The sequence below is a fragment of the Coregonus lavaretus genome (genome assembly GCF_964263955.1).
Source record: "Coregonus lavaretus genome assembly, chromosome: 9".
Taxonomy (NCBI): Eukaryota; Metazoa; Chordata; class Actinopteri; order Salmoniformes; family Salmonidae; genus Coregonus; species Coregonus lavaretus.
In genome coordinates this window covers 54362761-54386231 of record NC_139996.1, presented here as the reverse complement: position 1 = coordinate 54386231, position 23471 = coordinate 54362761, and the positions used below count along the sequence as shown (strand labels likewise).

The window sequence follows — 23471 nt, the reverse complement described above, 5'->3', positions numbered from 1 at the left end:
TTGGGTGGGCTAATTTCAGATGGGCTGTGTACAGGTGCAGTGATCGGTAAGGTGCTCTGACAACTGATGCTTAAAGTTAGTGAGGGAGATAAGAGTCTCCAGCTTCAGAGATTTTTGCAGTTCGTCCCAGTCATTGGCAGCAGAGAACTGGAAGGAATGGCGGCCAAAGGAGGTGTTGGCTTTTGGGATGACCAGTGAGATATACCTGCTGGAGCGCATACTACGGGTGGGAGTTGCTGTGGTGACCAATGAGCTAAGATAAGGCGGGGATTTGCCTAGCAGTGATTTATAGATGACCTGGAGCCAGTGGGTTTGGCGACAAATATGTAGTGAGGACCAGCCAACAAGAGCGTACAGGTCACAGTGGTGGGTAGTATATGGGGCTTTGGTGACAAAACGGATGGCACTGTGATAGACTACATCCAATTTGCTGAGTAGAGTGTTGGAGGCTATTTTATAAATGACATCGCCGAAGTCAAGGATCGGTAGGATAGTCCGTTTTACGAGGGCATGTTTGGCAGCATGAGTGAAGGAGGCTTTGTTGTGAAATAGGAAGCCGATTCTAGATTTAACTTTGGATTGGAGATGCTTAATGTGAGTCTGGAAGGAGAGTTTACAGTCTAACCAGACACCTAGGTATTTGTAGTTGTCCACATACTCTAGGTCAGACCCGCCGAGAGTAGTGATTCTAGTCGGGTGGGCGGGTGCCAGCAGCGTTCGATTGAAGAGCATGCATTTAGTTTTACTAGTGTTTAAGAGCAGTTGGAGGCTACGGAAGGAGTGTTGTATGGCATTGAAGCTCGTTTGGAGGTTTGTTAACACAGTGTCCAATGAAGGGCCAGATGTATACAAAATGGTGTCGTCTGCCACCTTTCCAACAAGTCAGTTCGTCAAATTTCTGCCCTGCTAGAGCTGGCCCGGTCAACTGTAAGTGAAGTGGAAACGTCTAGGAGCAACAACGGCTCAGCCACAAAGTGGTAGGCCACACAAGTTCACAGAAGGGTACCATCCAGTGCTGAAGCACATAGCGCGTAAAAATAGTATTGTCTCATTTGCAACACTCATTACCGAGTTCCAAACTGCCTCTGGAAGCAATGTCAGCACAATAACTGTTCGTCGGGAGCTTCATGAAATGGGTTTCCATGGCGGAGCAGCCGCACACAAGCCTAAGATCACCATGTGCAATGCCAAGCGTCGGGTAGAGTGGTGTAAAGCTTGCCGCCATTGGACTCCGAAGCAGTGGAAACGCGTTCTCTGGAGTGATGGATCACACTTCACCATCTGGCAGTCCGACGGACGAATCTGGGTTTGGCGGATGCCAGGAAAACGCTACCTGCCCCAATGCATAGTGCCAACTGTAGAGTTTGGTGGAGGAGGAATAATGGTCTGGGGCTGTTTTTCATGGATTGGGCTAGGCCCCTTAGTTCGAGTGAAGGGAGATATTAATGCTACAGCATACAATGACATTCTAGATGAATCTGAACTTCTAACTTTGTGGCACCATTTTGGGGAAGGCCTTTTCCTGTTTCAGCATGACAATGCGCTCGTGCACAAAGCTTGGTCCATACAGAAATGGTTTGTCGAAATCGGTGTGGAAGAACCTCACTAATGCTCTTTGGATGAATGGAAGCAAGTCCCCGCAGCAATGTTCCAACATCTAGTGGAAAGCCTTCCTCGAAGAGTGGATGCTGTTATAGCAGCAAAGGGCGGACCAACTCCATAGTAATGCCCATGATTTTGGAATGAGATGTTCGACGAGCGGGTGTCCACATACCTTTGGTCATGTAGTGTATGTCACAATAAATGCCAGAATTACATGCAAAATATCTCCTACATGCAACAGGGGCATGTGATATAAATATTATAATGATCAAGTTAGGAGAGTAAGCTTGTCCATGATGATCGGCAAATCCTCAACCTTCAGAGCCCTATACTACGTACCTGGTTCATTCAGGATAAATGTTCTTAGCCCGGAGTTAGCCTGCCCCGGAGCAAGTTAGTTCTGAAGAATTTGTTGCCATATAAATTTACCAACATAACTTTATTAAGCCAGGGCAGGCAAGCTCAAGGCACAAAGTATTATCAATTATTTTTCAAATATTAAAACCCCAGGTCTGATACCATGGCTTACATGAATTGAGAGATGTTTTGTTTTTGATTAACTGATCAAGTTTAAACAAGTACATTATAAAGCAAAGTGTGGGAAATATAAAACATAAAGCTTACTCATTCACCCATGACATATAAAATATTTTCAACTGGTTACAGCGTGAAGAAAATGCTAGCTAACCTATTCAGACAATGTAGGCCTACAGTTGAACATTTATTGATGGGAACTAGGTATGAACCTGGCTTGAATGTTTTGTACAGTTGAAATAGGTCATTGTCAGTGTTTACCCTTAGCTCGGTCTGTCGAGTGCCTTAGCAGTGGTATGCTTACTTTACAGTCGTCGTCTTAACCACGGTCCTGTCGGTTTGCGTTTTTAAATAATCTATTGGACCTAGATGAGGGAGGTATTACTAAATGTCTTGAAATGCTGAGACCTAAGGACAAACCACCATTCACGACTTGAACAGCACCAGATGACAACCTCATGAAAATCCTCAATGTATTATGTATTTACAAAGCACTAGGGTTATTCAACCCTGGTCCTGGAGACCCACAGGGTGTGCAGGCTTTTGTTCCAGCCCAGTAGCAACACTCCTCTACCAACAAATGATGAGTAGAATCAGCTGGAGTCCTGGGTTAGAACTAAAGCGTGCATACCCTGGAGTTAAGATAGGCCTACTTTAAACCAGACACACTAAAACCACACATATAGCATTGCCTTTGGATTTATTAGCATAAATTTAAAAAAGATCAAGCACTCAATAATGCATCTAATTTTGTGGTTCAAAGTTCACAATTGCATATTAATATAACAAATCACTTCTCTTCAGACAGGCGATATGAGCGGGAATGCTACCTAGCACAGAAACACTAACCGTCATTGGCTCAGATGGAACATAGAAATTGAGTAGGGAGGTTTATGAGAAAGGATAAGGACAAAGTTTCCTCCACAGTAAACAGTAGTGGTTCTTGTTTCCCCAGCCCTAATTCAACCCAACTACAACTCTTCAGTGATTCATTGTGGTTCAGAGTATCTACACAAAACAACACTAATATACAGAAACCATTTTGTACATGGCATTATGATTAAAGGTCATGGCAAACCCCTCATCATGGCATGGTGACTAGGGATTCGTTTCGAACCCAAAAGGCACTGCTGTGTTGGTTTGGCTGCGAGGATGATGACTTAAAAACATTATTTCATGACTGAACCATCACAGTTACTCACACCGATCGATGGCCGGCAACTATTTCTAATATAAACAAGGAATCTGGTGTAGGACTAAACACAGGAACATTTTTGAAGAGAACTCAGAAGTTTAAACTGCTAAATACTGTAAAATAATTATGAAGCTTATTCGAAAACATTGGTGGTGGTTTGTTTAACTAGGATAAATGTCATTTTGTGCATATAGGCTAACTCATACCTCTGTTTATAAAGCTAACTATCAGGGCATAGATGAGGCATGGGCACACAAACGATACATCATTGGGAAGAGATGGATCACTATACTGACAACAGAATGAACATTTCAGACAGCAGACCTGTATATTTGACGGATGTAGTTTGGGGACCGATCTTCTCCCATAGGGCTGCAGTCTGAGTGCATACATTTCTGTGTGAACTTTGGCTAAATGGACGGGAAACTACATGTTAGAACAATGTTGTCTCTAGTCATCTGTGCAGTAAGTAGCCTGAGGAATATAATATTAAATAATTAAAGTTTCCCATTTCATTAGCGATCACATTCACGGACGGTTAGTAGTAGGATCTTGTATAGCGGGGTGATAAGTGCAACAGATGGAACTGGCCCCAGGTGCAAGCTTAGGCATCACATCTTGGAGGAGGCAGTGATGGCAGCTGCACCTCCACGGGTGTACACTCTCACAGTGTCCTGTGAGAGAGGGGGAGGGGAGGAGACAAAGGGAGAGAAGGAGATTTGAGGCTATGTCAAACACAATCTTGTTTACGAGGGGTCCTGAGAGAAACAGTCACATATATACTAAACAGAAAGGAATAAGTACAAACAAAAAGTTCTACCTACATAAAATGTGTATGAAACTATTTAGTTAATACAACTTTAGATTTTTATTAAGGATCTACAATATACCTAAAACTGCTCATGTAAATGATGCAACTATACTTTGATCTTTATTTTTTCTCCAAATATTTCATTAATTATTCCTACTCACCTGCAATAAGCTGACTCAGATGTGCGAGTGCTTTTCCTATTTTGACTATACTGCATCATTCATGGGGGACGACATGTTTACTGTTGAGTTGTTTACATAAGCTTTAGCGTCTGTTGACAGCAATAAATGAACTTACCTTCTTGGGCTCAGCATTGTTGAGTAGGGACTGGACCCTGTTTCCATAGTCTGCATGCACAGCCATCAAGTTCTGAACCTGGAAAAACAGAGTGAGAGCAGAGAGAGGAGGGTCAGAACAGTGTTGTTAGTGATGGCATAATACATTGTTAAACATTACATTGCAAAGATGCCCTTTGTGGTAGTGAGGAAGATGATGCCAACTACACTGCTCAAAAAAATTAAGCGAACACTAAAATAACACATCCTAGATCTGAATGAATGAAATAATCTTATTAAATACTTTTTTCTTTACATAGTTGAATGTGCTGACAACAAAATCACACAAAAATGATCAATGGAAAATCAAATTGATCAACCCATGGAGGTCTGGATTTGGAGTCACCCTCAAAATTAAAGTGGAAAACCACACTACAGGCTGATCCAACTTTGATGTAATGTCCTTAAAACAAGTCAAAATGAGGCTCAGTAGTGTGTGTGGCCTCCACGTGCCTGTATGACCTCCCTACAACGCCTGGGCATGCTCCTGATGAGGTGGCGGATGGTCTCCTGAGGGATCTCCTCCCAGACCTGGACTAAAGCATCCGCCAACTCCTGGACAGTCTGTGGTGCAACGTGGCGTTGGTGGATGGAGCGAGACATGATGTCCCAGATGTGCAAAATTGGATTCAGGTCTGGGGAACGGGCAGGCCAGTCCATAGCATCAATGCCTTCCTCTTGCAGGAACTGCTGACACACTCCAGCCACATGAGGTCTAGCATTGTCTTGCATTAGGAGGAACCCAGGGCCAACCGCACCAGCATATGGTCTCACAAGGGGTCTGAGGATCTCATCTCGGTACCTAATGGCAGTCAGGCTACCTCTGGCGAGCACAAGGAGGGCTGTGCGGCCCCCCAAAGAAATGCCGCCCCACACCATGACTGACCCACCGCCAAACCGGTCATGCTGGAGGATGTTGCAGGCAGCAGAACGTTCTCCACGGCGTCTCCAGACTCTGTCACGTCTGTCACATGTGCTCAGTGTGAACCTGCTTTCATCTGAAGAGCACAGGGCACCAGTGGCGAATTTGCCAATCTTGGTGTTCTCTGGCAAATGCCAAATGTTCTGCACGGTGTTGGGCTGTAAGCACAACCCCCACCTGTGGACGTCGGGCCCTCATACCACCCTCATGGAGTCTGTTTCTGACCGTTTGAGCAGACACATGCACATTTGTGGCCTGCTGGAGGTCATTTTGCAGGGCTCTGGCAGTGCTCCTCCTGCTCCTCCTTGCACAAAGGCGGAGGTAGCAGTCCTGCTGCTGGGTTGTTGCCCTCCTACGGCCTCCTCCACGTCTCCTGATGTACTGGCCTGTCTCCTGGTAGTGCCCATGCTCTGGACACTACGCTGACAGACACAGCAAACCTTCTTGCCACAGCTCGCATTGATGTGCCATCCTGGATGAGCTGCACTACCTGAGCCACTTGTGTGGGTTGTAGACTCCGTCTCATGCTACCACTAGAGTGAAAGCACCGCCAGCATTCAAAAGTGACCAAAACATCAGCCAGGAAGCATAGGAACTGAGAAGTGGTCTGTGGTCACCACCTGCAAAACCAGTCCTTTATTGGGGGTGTCTTGCTAATTGCCTATAATTTCCACCTGTTGTCTATTCCATTTGCACAACAGCATGTGAAATGTATTGTCAATCAGTGTTGCTTCCTAAGTGAACAGTTTGATTTCACAGAAGTGTGATTGACTTGGAGTTACATTGTGTTGATTAAGTGTTCCCTTTATTTTTTTGAGCAGTGTATATAACAGCCATGATGACAGTGTGGTGGAGGAGGTTGATTTGAATAGTAATGATGATGGTGATTAAAGAAAACACACACATATATAACATAATTGCTGATCCTAAAGATGATGAAAGTGTTGGACTTAGACAATCTTAATGATGGTGATGACGATGATGAGGACAACTCACCCAGCGTTTCTGGATAAAGACTTGGGCTCCCTTCAGGGCACCAGCCATGTTCTGACAGAGCCTCTGGCGCTCCTCCTCGTTCAGCACCTTAGTGAAGAAGGTACGCACCTGCAATACATATACACACGGTCAGGGCACACACATGAATAAGCATTAATAAACTATTTATAAACTATCAATAAAAGACGTATTTCATTATTTGTAATCATTTATAAACATGTGTAAGCATTATAGTTAATAGGCATTTATCATGTATAATAACAAAGATTTCTTTACAGGGTGTATCATCATTATTGGCCCTGCCAGTGCAGTGCACACAGCTATCTGTGTGTAGTAAATTACCCTCATGTCACATCAGCACAACCCCCTTTACCGGACAGGGAAGACATGAAAATGTTGGGGGAAAGTATGTTGTGTGTTCCTCTTGCAAGTTGTCTTTTTCCCTTGAAGCCGAGCTACCGATTCCAGATCACCGGCTTGATCCCGCCAAGATCTGTCCTCCACGGCGGAAGCTAGCATTCCTCGTTCTGCCTTGCACCACCCGGCGTCAGTGCACATCTCTGAGTCTCCCCTTTTGAGAGTAACTATACAGCTAATTCGCTCCCTTGCATTGGTATTAAGTGTAATGTGTAACTCTTTAGGTTGACGTTCAGTAACTGCATGTTAGAACTGAACCACTACTTGCCTTTTAAATTGCTCACTTCACAACTCATAGTTAATACTCTTTAGCAGTATGCGCCCGTGTTATCTGTTAAGTACAAGCTTGATTGTGCAAACGTTGCTCTATCCAAAATTAGAATATAATTCTCTAGCAATTTGCTGATAAACAAATGATTGAATTCATCATTCTCCTGTATCGATTACCTAACATTATAATTTACCCTGTAACCATTGATTAATTTATAGATGTTTACAATTTTTTATTATTACATTTTACTTGTTTGGGGGGTTTTCTGACACAAAACAAGCTCTAGAAAACTGTACAATTTCACAAATCTGATATTAAGCTCATCAGATATACTGTACCTTCAGGTAAATCAATTGTTACTAGTATTCTCAGTTCTGTCTTATAGTGTTATTGCTAAGATAATTCATAAGTCAGGTATTCTTAAAATACCATGTTTGTCTAATAATGGACTGGTGCCCACATTCATAAAATATATTAATTCAAGTATTCTTAAAATACCATGTTTGTCTAATAATGGACTGGTGCCCCCATTCATAAAATATATTAATAACTTGTTTAGTAATAACTTGACCAATATTCCCAACATACGTGTTCTCTACCTGTGTGACATTATCATCGTCAGCACTGTTGTAGCGGCCCACGTCTGGGGACACCTCAAACTTGGTCTCCATGTGCTGGGGCTGGGTCTCTGGAGCACTGAAGCTGTTGGGGAAGTAGTTGGGAGTGCCAGCCTGGTTGTCGAACATGCACATAGGCCCATCTCGCTGGTAGTTGGCCACACGGGTCCTGAAGGGGCAGTTGACGGGCAGCTGCAGGTAGTTGGCGCCCAGCCGGTGCCGGTGTGTGTCTGGGTAGGAGAACAGACGCCCCTGTAGCATCTTGTCAGGGCTGGGCTCGATGCCAGGGGGCATGTTGCTGGGGTCGAAAGCTAGCTGCTCGATCTCAGCAAAGTAGTTGACAGGGTTTCTGTTGAGCACCAACCTCCCCACAGGAATGAGGGGGTACTCCTTGTGAGACCACACCTGAGTAGTAAGAAAGAGAGAACAGTGTAGCTACCTCGCATGCCAACCAAGGTACATAGACAAGACAATTCTATGAAAATGTAGGCTTGCATGACCCCCTATAATGTATTATTTTCACCTAATAATTATCCTGACTAAATAACAGCTATTGAGAATCAGTTGCCAATCATACTACTGCTCACAGATGCTATGACACCATAACAGATCTCAGACCAGATCTTTTAGTGGTTATGTGGAGGAAGTTCCCCCTCTAGGGGAAAAGCCAGAGTACTGCAAATGTCGATATTCTGAGAATGTGTTTTTGACTCGAGGTTTAAATGGCTAATAACATAGTACATTTGTAAATTTTTAGTCATTTAGCAGACGCTCTTATCCAAAGCGACTTACAGGAGCAATTAGGGTTAAGTGCCTTGCTTAAGGGCACATCGACAGATTTTTCACCTGGTCGGCTCTTACCCACTAAGCTACCTGCCGCCCTAGTACAAAGACATCAAGTATTTCTGTCACATTCTTCTTTCAAAACCAAGGGAACATATTGATCAAATGTTAGGGAGTGGTTCCCACATAATTGAATAGAAGATTATGAGTATTAAAAGCTGCAATGTTACTTTTTGGGCGGCCTGACCAAATTCACATTGAAATGTAGTTCTAAAACCGGTCATTCTCATTGAAAGCAAGTCTAAGAAGTGGTAGATCTGTTCTATGTGCGCTACTTCTATGCTGCCTGTTCTTAAGTTTTGTTTTTGCGTATTTTACTTTTGGTTTAGTACACCAGCTTCAAACAGCTGAAAATACAACATTTTTGGTTACGGAAAATATATATCACAGCGGTTTAGATGGTACAATGATTCTCTACACAATGACTTCTTGATTTGTCACAAACTTAAATTAGGCAAATGGCGGAGCGATTTCTGCCTATTGTATCTCTATGGTACCTTGGTCAGGTCAAAGGGGTTCCACTGGAACTTCTCTGCCTGCTCAAAGGTCATGACCTGGATGTAAAAGGACCAGGAGGGGAAGTTGCCGTTGGCGATGGCGGTGTAAAGGTCTCGGATGGCGTAGTCCGGGTCGGTGGAAGCCAGGTGCTCGGCATCCTCAGGTTTCATGTTCTTGATGCCCTGGTCGGTCTGAGATGGGAAGGTTGCTATGGGTTACTATGGACCCTGTCCCAATTTTTCCAAATACGTTTCCTTCTGTTCCCACCATTACCCTCTTCAGTTAATTAAGTATAGTCGACTCCTATATCCATTTAAGTGTAGTGCATTTCACTAGTCCTGTACTATTGTGTTCACTACATTAGTTTTACTTGTGCTTTGACCTTGTAGTGGAACTTGCAGTAGACGGGCTGACCCTTGGCGTTGACCAGCTTGAAGGTGTGGGAGCCGTAGCCGTTCATGTGGCGGAAGCCGTCGGGCAAACCACGGTCACTGAACAGGAAGGACACCTTCACAGAGACGAGAACAAATAGAAGATCATGAACAACATACTCAGTGATTAGCAATTGAGGTATTGTAAGTAGATAATATCTAGAAAAACATAAGTATATAAGCATGATATAATAATAATAATCTGATCAGAAAAAGGATGCAAAACTATATTTGGCATAGCTATAAAGTTGTTAATGGCATGTTCTTACTAAAACTTGGCTTAGTGTGGGGTGAAATCAGAAAATACAATGTCAGAAATCCATCCATCCATCTATCGTGTGCGTGTGTGTAAAGGTTTGGTTGCGGGTAGAGAGGAGCAGATACAGCACCTGATGCATACACTCAGGCCGCAGGCTCCAGAAGTCCCACACCATGTCTGGGTCCTTCAGGTGAGTCTGGGGGTTGCGCTTCTGAGAGTGGATGAAGGATGGGAACTGCACAGACAAAGGGATATCAGAGAGATGCGGTAATGGTACATATCATACGGGGAGATGAACTAATGTAGAACACATTATATCCACCCATACACACAAAACATCTTGAACCTTGGTCTCGCACTATATCCTGAATCTTGGCCAGGAGCGTGCACACGTGCAGCCAGACACTACACCCTGAACCTTGGCCACGGCCACACACACACACTACACCCTGAACCTTGGCCAGGCGCACACAGGCTCAATCTTGACTCACACCTGTCTGGACTCACCAGCATGGCGTCCCTGATAAAGAATATGGGGGTGTTGTTGCCAGTAAGGTCCCAGTTGCCCTCGTCAGTGTAGAACTTGACTGCAAAGCCACGTGGGTCTCTCACTGTGTCGGCTGAGCCCGATTCCCCAGCTACATGAAAATATGACGATAAGAAACTCACAGTTTAAACAAGACATTATTTACAGATGAAATAAAAGTGTATTATGACTATTTTATGGTATTTATTCAATGATCTATTTGGATGTTGTAATTGCTGAGTAATTTAAATGTACCCTTTGTTTTGTATCATTTCAAACTCTCAAGAAATGCCAAACAATCCTGAAAAAGCTAATAGAGACCTAGGTCAAGCCAATTCAATAGAAAATAGATTCCAGGGAACTTTAGGTGGGTTCAGGGGGTCCTATACATTTCTAGGACATGCAGGCTAACTATATCAAAGTATTAATCCAGATAGTTTACTCTGAGTTTTTGTATTTTCTTTGGATTCCCAGCTAGTTTTATCCCTGTAACAGCAGTTTTCCCACTGAGGCTTTGGGTCAGGGTTAGTGATGGACACTTGTGCATCAAGGTTACTACACTAAGGACTGCTCTTCACTTGACAGCGTCAATCATGTAGACGGCATCATTTTCTCATGGGGCTCTTACACAACCTTTGTTTGTATTGCTCTGGCAGGGGACAACTGTCCAGGCATCAGTTATGAGAGTGTTACGAGAGCTGTTATAAAAGAGTGTTAAGTTGGTCAAATGTCAGAAGTGAATATGAACTCTGTCAAGGATTCTTCTGATAAGCAAATATTGCTTTTGCAGACAATCATATTTGTAGTCATTGCCTCTAGTTATCGCAAACAAACTAATATTGGTAGCAAATACGTATAATTACATGATACAGTGCTTCTTTACACATGTTCTTGAGGAAACAAATAACTGTGTAAATGTGTTTGTAGCAGTTTTATGGAAAAGCCGGTGGGAGCAATTAAATTAAATAAAAGTAAATGTAATGTAGGCTAATGTAACCAGTACGAAAGTGGAGAAGCTATCTAGCTATGCAGTGGTGCGTCTTACCCACGGTGGAGAAGCGGATGGCGATGGGTGTGGTCTTTCCCACATGCTCAAACACCTTGGCCTTGCAGTAGCGAGAGATGTCATGTGTCACCTCAAAGTACCCGAACGCTCCTGTGGAGGAAGAGGCAGTACATGGTCAGTTACCGTTTGTATTTTATGTTAGCTAGTTAGGGACAGACATTTTTGTTCCCTTATCGAAGTTGCCAAAAGAGTCAGTCAGTCATTGAAACCAGACACGTCTCTGCTGTAGCTTAGGGTCGGTTTCCGAGACTAGAGATGGCACAGCTAGTTAGGCTAACGTAGATTATCACTCCTAATTTAAAACCAATGTATCTTTGTCATTGTAGGCAGTGCAAAACTTAAGGTTACTTGCGTAACCCCGGTTCTCTGAAAATATGAGTACGATGTATCACTATGGAGATTCGCCTGGATCACCAACTCTCGGAAGGACCTACTGTATCAAAAGCATCGGTTGGAGACAGACAGAGTGGCAAATGAGGTGAGCCCCTCACTTCCTTATAAGAAGGCACTCTCCCGCCCTCTGGTCATTCTCAAGCATGCTTCTCTTCCTCGCGCCAGCAGGGGAATGTGGTGCTTAATGAGATATGTCCCAAAAACTGTGCCCAAGAGGTAAACTCCTCTGTAGGAGAGGGCCCTTTCAGGCCCCTCCGAAGGCTGTCAATCTTGCCATTACAAAAATATATAATGTTGCACAATGAGCGACGAGCATAACACCCTTGCCTGAGCTCTCGTTCAATCCAAGTAGATGTCCAACGCGCATCCGCCCTACCGAGGAAGGCGACAGGTGAAAAGCCTTAGGCTCCAAGGTGCGACAATAAGAAAATGTCAACCTAGGCCAAAGGATGAGGTACATTAACCTTAAGAACCCCTGGGCACACTGCGAGTGCGAACAGTGGCTGGTAAAGCACAGTCTACACACTTGCTTAGGGGTGCCAAGGGCTGTAGCAAAGCGAAATAATATTACAGCTTCACACTGCTATGAAAGTATATTAAGCACTATAGACATGTCCCAGGACTAGCTAAAGGCTTAGAGACTGGCACTCTTCCAAGAATTGCGGGCCTGTCTTCTATTTATTTTTTCTCAGCGCAGTATTCCTACTACTGGGAAGTAGAACAGCTATGTAACTGGTATGTCTTGGCCCTGCTCCATGGAGGAGGGTTGTCAAGAGCGAAGATATATCCCCAGCCTCTTGCTCCCAACTGATGGGGAGGCAGAGTAGGCAGTGGCTCGGTTGTGTGAACCAATCTCAGTAAAAAATTATTTTCTGAGGCTCTGACGCCTGGCAAGTGCGCCGTCCTCACTCAGCCCTTTCTCCCACCAGCGATAGGCACATGGTACAACCACAGCCTTAAAAATGGCACTACGGGAGGCACAGAGGTTTAAGTCTAACCATACAGAGCTCCTCCCAAGCATCTAGTTCTAGGGTGTCTGAGTCCAGTTGTTTCCCCACCACCTCCTCCATTAGCTCAGCGTGATAAGCGAACAATAAAAGGTCACATTGAGAGCCGATTGCTTGGGCAGAGCCAAAATGGAGGCAGTAAAGCGCACTGTCTTTCTAGCGAGTGAGGTGCTAGTGTCGTTAGTAACACGGCGCGAGGGGCTGAGGTGCTAAGCCAGTGACGGCTCCACCGTGGGAGGGTTACCAAACCTAAATTCCTCCATATTGTGCATGTCCAGGCTTGGGGTGCCCCTTGCAAGAATCTTGCTGGTGAGGGGTTTGTCCCACGAGCTCTTAGCTTCCCTGAGGCATGTGGTTACCGCAGTGAGTTGCTTTACCGGGGCTGTATGAGACAGGAGTCTCTTCTCGTCGTATAGGTCTCTTAATGGGCCGCTTGCAGACACGGAGGAGCCCAAACTCCTATGGAGTAGGATGGTCCTCTGTAGCTCAGCTGGTAGAGCACGGCGCTTGTAACGCCAAGGTAGTGGGTTCGATCCCCGGGACCACCCATACACAAAAAAAAAAATGTATGCACGCATGACTGTAAGTCGCTTTGGATAAAAGCGTCTGCTAAATGGCATATTATTATTATTATTATTATTATTTATTATTATGAGTAGGGGTGGCTTCTCTGCTCTCGTGGCCGTCAGACCCGCGGTTCTGAGAAGGCGGGAGAAAAGGGTCGTCACCCCCCAGCTCCTGAGCCATCGAGGATATCTGTGAGATTAATCCCATCGTCATCCCTAGGCTTGCCTCCCCTGACACTATATCGTAAGATAGTGAGGGGAAGGAGTCGAGGCTATCCATGACCACGCCCCAACTGGGCTAGGTTGCGGGGTGCTGAGCCTCAGCTTTCGCTGTCGGCTTGGAGGCGAAAGGGGCTATCAAGATAGACGCTCGTTTAAACCTCCTCAGAGTGCCTCTTGGGTGTGCTCACAGGACTCTGGGTCATCGAGCGCCTCTTGGGCATGTTCCTTTCCCAGGCAATTGATGCATAGAGGGTGGGCATCCTTCCCTGCAATCATGGAATCGCAAGTGCAAGAACGTGGGGGTTCGAGTGCTAGGCTCGTCCTGGGATACCAGAGGCCATTTTAAGGAACAAGGCTTGCTTGGAGGAAAAAGCAACGCCTGTTGTAAGAACAACGAGTAGACTGCGTAGGCTAGCTAGTTAGAAGCCTTGCGGCTGGTGGCTAGCAAACGGTAGCATGTGTAAACAGTTAGAAGCTAGCTAGTTGGAAGCCTTGCGGCTAATAGTAAGCAATAATGAGCACAGTAGAATGCAATAACCATTAGGCTAGTGGGGCATTAGCTAGCAGCAGAGTTAGCCTGCAGGTAGTGTGCTCCCATGACAGAAGGAGCCGTGAGGCTGAGAAGGATGAACGTTAAGCTAGACGAGAGAAGGGAGCTAGAAATTATACTGTGTTGTAGGTAAGGTATGCTAGTGAGGTTAGCTTGCATCTCAGTGAGCTAGCCAAGTTAGACTTGCAGCGTGGGCTAACAGTCTCAATAGCTAGCCGTGAAGCTAGCAACCAACGGAGACTGAAAAGTAGAAAATGAATTTCTACACAAAGCAAAAACCATTCGGTCAGTACTAAACCTCTCGAAACGGTCTGAAGATCTACGGTCGGCAGTGATTTCCTTCATGGTTCGCTTGTAAGCAGTTAAGTAGGAAAACAAGGATCAATCATGCAGAGGAGAGCTAGAGAGTAATGCTCTTCACAAGCAAGAATCACCACAGGGTGAGAGAGTAGCTCCTTAAAAGGAAGTGAGGGGCTCACCTCATTCGCCACTACCTACCTCTCTCTAACAGACGCTTTTGACAGGTTCTTCCGAGAGTTGGTGATCTTGGCGAATCCCCATAGTGATACATCAAAACGAGTATATGAAAGAGAACCACTGAACTTGTCATTAGACAAAATGAGCTGAGGTTATATTCAACTTCACAAACAAATATGCTGCCTTCACCATGTCGTGTACACATTCCTTGGAAGATTAGTGAGTAAACACCTGCTAAGAAAGCCATTCATGTGGTGCACTTTACCCCTTCTGTAGAGTGGGCCAACAGATCGTCACATGATCATGGTCTTTATAATGTTAGACTGGAGAGCCGCTTACAGTTGGCTTTTTGGTGTTGACCCAAAATTAGGCCCACAATTGATAGCTAGATGTCTAGGCAAGGGCAGTGGTTCCCCTACCATTACGTGAAGCTCCACTCTTAAGAAATCTAGTGGCATCTGACGGACTTTCCAGCTCTGTCATTTTTGCCCGTTTTTAAACAATTACTGAGAAATACACTGAACAAAAATATAAAACGCATCATCTAATGTCTTGGTCCCATGTTTCATGAGCTGAAATAAAAGATCCCAAAAACGTGCCATATGCACAAAAAGCGTATTTCTCTAAATTTGCCAGAAATTTGTTTACATCTCTGTTAGTGAGCATTTCTCCTTTGCCAAGATAATCCATCCACTTGACAGGTTTGGCATATCAAGAAGCTGATTAAACAGCGTGATCATTACACAGGTGTACCTTGTGCTGGGGACAATAAAAAGCCACTAATATGTGCAGTTTTGTCATGCTGACTGCACGAATGTCCACCAGAGCTGTTGCATGTTCATTTCTCTACCATAATCCACCTCCAACGTCATTTTTGAGAATTTGGCAGTACATCCAACCGGCCTCACAACCGCAGACCACGTGGGTGGCGTTGTGTTGGCGAACGGTTTGCTGATGTGAACAGAGTGCCCCATGGTGGAGGTGGGGTTACGGTATGGGCAGGCATAAGCTACGGACAATGAACACTTTTGGTCATGTAATGTATCTGTGACCAACAGATGCATATCTGTATTCCCTGTCATGTGACTTATTTCCTTATATGAACTGTAACTAAGTAAAATCTTTGAAATTGCTGCATGTTGCAATTATATTTATGTTCAGTATATATTGCATTAATGCCAATCAGTGCCAGTCTGTTAAATTCATTGGTAGTGCTGGACACCCACCGCCTCCCTTGGCATGCACCACCCTCTCTGGGATGCGCTCACGGTCGAAGTGTGCCATCTCGTCAATGAACGGGGTGTCCTGCACCAGGAGGGGCCCCTGGGGACCTGCTGTCATTATATTCAGCTTGTCCCCTACCGGGTGACCAGCCCCCGTGGTCAGGGTGTCTGGCCTCTGAAGGGAAAGCAATGAAATAGACATTATACATAATGAAGACATTGATTGATCATATGCTTAATTTATGCAATTGTTACAATTCAATATGGGCCCGATTCAGACTTAGGAAATGTACGCCTTTCCTATGCATGCCTTTTCTAAGCACTCCTCAATAGTTTGTATTCAAACTTACCTTATGCAGGTGCGTAACGGGCTTTGCAGGTGTGGTTCCCTTGCGCACTCGGAATACATGTTTTATTTTTTAACCCCCTTTTCCTCCCCAATTTCATGATTATGAACTTGTCTCATCGCTGCAACTCCCCAATGAGCTCGTGAGCGGCAAAGGTCGAGTCATGCGTACTCCGAAACATGACCCGCCTAATTGCGCTTCTTAACACCCACTCGCTTAACCTGGAAGTCAGCTGCACCAATGTGTCGGAGGAAACACCGTTGAACTGACGAGCGAAGTCAGCCTGCAGGCATCCGGCCCGCCACAAGGAGTCGCTAGAGCGCGATGAGCCAATTAAAGCCATGAAATATTGGAAGGTCAGAAAAGTGTACAATAGTGATTTAACAGTAGTTTATATAGTAGTCTATAAATCTACCCTAATAATCCTCACTAATCATGACAACGGTCCAGTCGACGTGAACCACACGCCAGCCTCCAGGTTTAAACTGCTGAAGTTAAATAAGAAAGCAACTGATTTGTTTCCTTGCCCGTTTCGGCAGCCTCCCAAAACTTCCATCTGACATTCTAGAATTTAGACGACAGTCTTCAGCAAATTCTCTTCTTACCAGTGATATAAAAATGTATTCTCAGATTCAGTGTGGCCTTTGAATAGTGTTAGTTTAAACAGCGCAAACACCCCAAATGTTAGCCCCTGCTCTATTGATTTCAAATTGATATTGGTTCTCTGCTGTGTGGCTCAGTGGTCAGTACATTGATGAGAAGTTGGACACAAACACCCATGTCATGCCTCGTTGCAGTGATGTATGAAAGCGTGTTCATAGACGTCCAACAATCTGTTGTTAACGCCACGTAAGAGTGTTTGAGAGCTCGCGCTTTGTACTTGCAGAGCAATCATTGTACAATTTCTCCATCCGGGTTGTCGCGGTTTCTCAACATGGCATCTTGTAGTCTGGTTCTAGATAAGCCATCAGGGCATTGAATCAGACATCCTTCACAATTGACAATGGCTGAATATCAAAAACATACATAGACAATCCTATAAATTAAAATGGCCAATTTGGATACAATCAATTAGCTTAATTCCTCAGATATCAAATTATTTCACCAAAAATAATGTTGCAGGAATGCTAATCTTATCAGTTTCTAACAGAAATTAGATCAGAACAATCCGAGATGGTGGGTGTTGAAATCCTCTTTCTTGTGCTTTTTGGAGGTGTAACCGACCCTTCTGTAATCAGTGCAGTGATTTTCTCACTCCATCCCTTATCGCACTTCTTTCGGTTTGGGTCTCAACGTGCCTCCCTTTCCAGGCAGATCGCGCAAGATTGACTTCGAAATTGGACCTCAATATCCTGAGGACATCGGGAAATGCCTTCAAAACTGGCCACTAGTGGCAACAGTGAGTGCTATTACCATCCAGTAGGCTTGGGTATTGCTAGGGCGTTGAGGACAGGGGTCCAATGACTCCAGATCTGAAGGTTGCGTGTTCAATCCCAGTGGTAGGCAACCCCCCCCAAAAAATGTATACCCTATTCCAAATCTTAACCATTTGGAATGAATGCCTAAACTTGATGTTTTAACCCTATTCAAAACCTTAACGTTTGGAGAAACGGAACGATGCTGAGCAGGAGGAGTTAATCCAGGGTGTCAAACACTTTAAATTGGAAGTTTCTAGAAACATGGATAAACAGCAGAATTTGAAGTGAATTTGGTAAAGAAGTGAGATCTTGTTTCCCTTTCAGATGGTTAAGCATTGCATCTGCATTCCCGGTGTACCTTAATTCCACCTTGCAAAGTTTGCATTTCACCACCTTCTCATTTATCTTCTCAAAGTATTGCCATACAGGACTTCGCTGCTGTCACTTCCCTGTCTCACACTCTGCAATTTTTCCAAATATTAACGACGATGACGTGCAGAGCACTTTATATCCTTGCCAAATAATTTGAAAGATGCATATCTCCTCCTACAAACGTTACAGCATTGTTGCGTTAGGTATTTTATTTTTACCTTTATGAAGATGATGTTTGTGGTAGTTTTGTAATAACAGCACTGCAATTTAAATTTTGTGGGGGGAAAACAAAAACATTGTTTTTCAGTTAGGGATTTTCTCTAAACGTTAACCATCCCAATTTAATTTAAAACATTCACACCCCTAACATGTGTAGGTAGTACATTTGATTATGTTTTCAATATATATCAAAACAGTTTCTGGATATTTATTGATTTGGACACTTATTTATCAAAAGTTCTTGTCAACGGGAAGCAGCGACAGCATCATTTTCATTGTATGCTTTAGGAATATAAATGGAACTTTTAAGATTAATTTCCAATAGTATTCTACTTAATTATGTAAAAACTGCTGAGTCCAGAAATGTGATGCTATTTATTTTGATGATCTACCAGAAATCCATAGATACAGAACAAAAAGACTGAACGACTGGGTCGTGTCTCTAGCAACCGAACGACCAGCCGGCCTGGGGAGCAACACTAGATTTGTGTCTAGATTTGTGTCGGGACTATCTTGTGGAAGGATGAAATAGTATGAATAAATGAATCAAAATAACATTAATTAAAATATGTCAATCATTATTTGAATATGTTGGTAACCCGTTGTATAAAAGTGATAATGCCCTTGAAGCCGGTGTTTGGAGGATATATTGGCAATATATCCTCCAAACACCAGCTTCTCGGGCATTAACACTTAAATAAGGAATTCCCCTTGTCCACAAATAGGGGAAAACAAACATTCTTTCCTATTGACCCCCATTGTAAAAGAGGCAACTTCGTTGTTGATTTTTAATTATACAGAAATAAAACATACCGAAAAGCTGCTGTGTTGTTTCAATGTACATGTAGCCAGGTCAAAAAAACCTTTTCTATGGTTTGCAATGCTCCCACGTAGGGAAATTGCGCCTGCGACAAGAGCCCTGTGGCGTCAGGCTAATCGGCGTGGGAGAGTGGTAAATGTGGGGACGCGGTCCAAGTAGGCTACACGTAGCTATGTGTGTGGAAAACATTTCATCATAGATAAGACATTAAACTTGTTTAGTACAGCCAATTTGTAACTCCACTCAATACTTGTAGCTGTGTAGTCCATTTGTGATGTTGATCTTGGTTAGCTTAATGTTCCGGTCGGTAGCTAGCACTCACAAGTGGCCGCTAGCATCATCATGAAAAGGGGCATGAGGGAAGCCCTACAATATTACATTTTTCTAAGTAGTGAGAATGCTTGGGAGCAGGCAATGTTGAAAAGTAATCTTTAGACATGTACTTTTCTTAATTGTAGTATTGTAATTGACTAAAACAGCCAGACAAAAATAAAATAATCATTTGAAACAGGTAAAGTTTTTGCTGTGAGCCAATGGGGTAACCTAGGTAAACCCAGGTTGTTTTCCCCCACAGGCGGGCAGGGTCGACTGGGTCTATTGATTCAAAACATTATGACAGTCATGTACGGGAGTAAACCCTAGCTCATAGAGATCCTATATTCCTAATTATATGCCTTAGTTTGCCTTGCCATGACTTTACGAATTCTTCTTAGCCATAAGAATCCGACACGATGTTCATTACATTCTCTCTCTAGTCAGAACAGCAAAGCCTAATATGGGAGGGTACTCCTAATTATTCCAAATGACAAATCGAAAAGACTGAAATACAGCTAGTTTAATAAAACTGCCTGCTAGGATAGCTAATGCTAAGGCAACACTTCCGGTAGCTATTCACCCCAACGCTAGGCATCGCTTTTTCGTGGAATCCAATGCATTGGCTGCTACAGCATTAGCTAGCCTAGCATGCTGAGAAAAAAATACAATTACATTAAAAACTAGCAGCATTTCAATTTTTTCGATTTGTCAGTTGGGATAATTAGGACTACAGTATGATCTCCCATCCCTTGACTGAGGTAAATTTTCTGTGCCATCCCGTGCCAGCCTGGTCTCAGACTAGACGTAACATAGTAAACGTAAATCCGGGACACTCAAATTGGTATGATGTTACATTATTATTATTATTATTATAAGACAGATGTTACTTAACTAACCCTTTAACCTAACTCCTAAATGTAACCTTAACCCCTAGCCTAACTAACGTTAGCCAACTAGCAAATTAGTAACATATAATATATTTTTGCAAATTTGTAACATATAAAGAGGCAGAGCTGGGGTGTACATGCGCCATGTCGGAATCCGGGAGAAAGAGAGCGCGCTTGTTTGAAATGGAAAAGAATCACAGTAGCTATTGATAAAGAAGAACATCAAGACGAAGCAGCTGATTTACAAGTGGGATGCGCTGTTGAGCGCTACATCCCGAGGGGTTCGTGATGATTGTGACAGCCGATTAAATGGCGTCCCTTAACAAGGCAAGAACAAGATGTATGTCAGGAGAAGTGCAGTATTATCATAAGGAGAGTTATACTTGGAATACAGAGGAGGAATGGAAGGAGAAAAGAGAGGGAGGGAGGAAGAGGGTGAGCTTGAGTCAGTTAAAAATGGCGGGAATAGGGTGGCGTGAGTGGAAAAACAGTCTGTTCTTTTGAGTTTTGATGTTGAGTCTTTGTCCGACAAAGTGATGTTAGGATATAGAAGTTATCCTGTACAAGCTTTTGTGGCGAATACATTACGTTGTTACAGGTGTCAAGCTTATGGGCATGTTGCAGCAGTGTGTAGAGGGAGGTTCCTAGGTGTGAGAAGTGTGCAGAAGGGCATGAGACAAAATAATGCGTAGCATTGGGGAAAGTAGTGGTATGTGTTAATTGTAAGGGTGCCCATGGGGCTGGGGATCAGAAATGGCCCGTGCGAGAGAGGCAGGTTGAGGTTTCCAGGGTTAGAGTAGTGCAGAAGTTGTCATATGCTGAGGCAGTGAATAAAGTAGAGGAAGATGGGTCAAGGGGGAGGGATCCTGAGAGAAGTGGTGTGAGTAGTAGATCTGTACCGGTACAGAGGGATACACCAATAAGTGATATATGTTTCAGTAAGATTGGATTTTTGGCATTTATAGCAATGGTTATCAAATGTACTGCAGGGTCCAAGTCGCAGAAAATAGAGGTTGCGGTGGCAGCTGCAGAGAGGTATTTGGGTGTGCGAGACTTGACATCAGAAGAGTTACAGGGTGTGTTAGGTGGTGGCGTCCCATCCTTTCAGGCTGTTGGCCCGATGTAGGACTAAATAGAATTAGATATTGGAGTATGGTTTTTATTTTTTGTGAGTGTAGTGTTATATGGTAGGGTATTCGTTTTTTTATTTTATTTTAAAGCAAAGTATAAGGGCGTTATACTCCAGTCTAGTAGGTGGCGGTAATGCAACATTTATTGGATGCCAACCGCCGTTAAACCTCACCGAAGAAGTAGTAACATACATACATATATATTAAATACGCATTGGAATTCGTAACATGTCATATGAAATGGGTGATTGACATCCACAAATTAATACATACCGTACGAAAGGTAACATATCATACTAAATGAAGTTGCTCGCACCGGCTCCGCGGTGTCCTGATCGTGGTATAGCCGCATTCCGACTAGAGAGAATGTAATGAACGTCTAATCTTTCCAGGACAGCGGAGTCACTCACCACCTTCCGGAGACATTTGAAACCCCACCTCTTTAAGGAATACCTGGGATAGGATAAAGTAATCCTTCTACCCCCCCCCCCCCCCAAAAAAAATTGTAAAGTGGTTATCCCACTGCCTATAGGGTGAATGCACCAATTTGTGAGTCGCTCTGTTTAAGAGCGTCTGCTAAATGACGTAAATGTGCCCTTGAGCAAGGCACTTAACCCTAATTGCTCCTGTAAGTCGCTCTGGATAAGAGCGTCTGCTAAATGACTAAAATGTCAAATGTTAATGTAATCGGATTCTTGTGGCTAGAATTCTAAAAATGTAAAGCAGTGTTGCCAACTTAACGACTTCGTCGCTATATTTAGCGAGTATTCAGACCCCTCTAGCGACAAATTTTCAAAAAAGATTGACTAGCGACAAATCTAGCGACTTTTTCTGGTGTTATTGGAGACTGATGTGAAAGCATGTATCATTCTTACTCTTCTCAACAAGCAGTGGGTGCTGCCGTGGGCCCCACCACAGTCCCAAAGCACTCACAGGCGGCCCAGTCCTCACGCAACGGTCCCTCCCAGCTACAGTCAGAGCAGGAGATGTTCACCCCTCCCAGTCCAGACTGCAAATGAATCGCGCATGCGGGAAGCAGCCTCTGGCTGATCCCGCCCTGCCTTACATTCAGGGCGGGATGTAAATGTACAACTTTGTTTTTTTAAAGAATTGACAGAAGAAAGTTAATTTGTAGTTCTAAACATATTTAGCTTGTTTTTTACCTCTCCCACGACGTTATTCCTCTCTCCTACAGTGTCCATCACAATTACATGCACATGGCCAATAACGCATATTAGGTGATGACGTCATTTAGCGACTTTTAGGACAGCCAATAGCTACTTTCTTTGCTGAGGAGTTGGCAACACCATGAATTCAAGACAGCTCAACCTGCATGTGCTAAGCGAACAAACTAGCTAACAGCAGTAATCGGCTAGCAGGCGGCTAACAATTCCTAACCCCCTCCACGACCAGAAATGAATACAATTAAAACACAAATGTGCGTTCTTTGTAAGAAATGTTGTGGGATTGCATAGTGCCATGGTTCTTAAATTATAGTAAAGGTCGAGCCTGGAGCCACAAATGGGACCCTGGACGACCTCTCACCCATTTCACAACAAACTCCCCTCGTTTCAACTGCGCAACATTATCGTCGCGTCTATATAAATTATGCATCGAAATGGACAAACCTGAGCGCTTCGGCCCGCTTTCCATAGCTTCATTTGATCGGTTGCTTTCCCTCTATCCTCAGCCATCTTGAAGGCAGAACTTTAAACCACAAATGCGTGCTAGCAAGCTAAATAGAAGAGTTTGTGTACTTTGTACGGCTTGGCTCCTCCTCCTTGGCTAATGGAGTATTCATTCCGCCGATTCTGTTGCAAAACGTTTCTTAAACGTAACGTAACGGGGAGGGACTTAACATCATTTTTCCAATAGAAACTCTCGTTTTAGTTTGGCCTAATGACCTAGCTAGTTTAGTAGACTGCTAGACTGGATGACCTAGCTAGCTAGCTACTTTTGGACCAAAGGGCAACAAAGGGAGAGATAAAGGGAAAGAAGCAGGGAGAGAACAAAATCATAGATAACATTGAACAAAGACGTTAAACCAGGCCATTTGTTGCATTTCTTATATTTCAAACAATGTTTACACAATACACATATTTGGTGGCACATTCATAACAAGTGCTAAACAAGTACATGCATGGCATTGATCACAAAATGCAAATGCTCACTGTAGGCTAAATGAAAATATTGCTTCAATAA

At 43.8% G+C, this 23471-nt stretch overlaps 1 protein-coding gene across 1 annotated transcript; it reads right to left on the bottom strand.

The window, feature by feature from the left end:
* Positions 1 to 2819: 2819 nt before the first annotated feature.
* cat (catalase) lies at positions 2820 to 23052 on the bottom strand. Its single transcript, XM_084169381.1, has 11 exons — positions 22898 to 23052; positions 15765 to 15936; positions 11303 to 11413; positions 10239 to 10369; positions 9862 to 9966; positions 9424 to 9549; positions 9041 to 9232; positions 7683 to 8105; positions 6396 to 6503; positions 4440 to 4517; positions 2820 to 4005 (listed from the first exon to the last, which is right to left on the bottom strand). The coding sequence occupies exons 1-11, from the start codon at positions 22961 to 22963 to the stop codon at positions 3943 to 3945; spliced, it is 1575 nt and encodes a 524-aa protein (XP_084025507.1). The 5' UTR covers positions 22964 to 23052; the 3' UTR covers positions 2820 to 3942.
* Between the last annotated feature and the right edge of the window lie 419 nt (positions 23053 to 23471).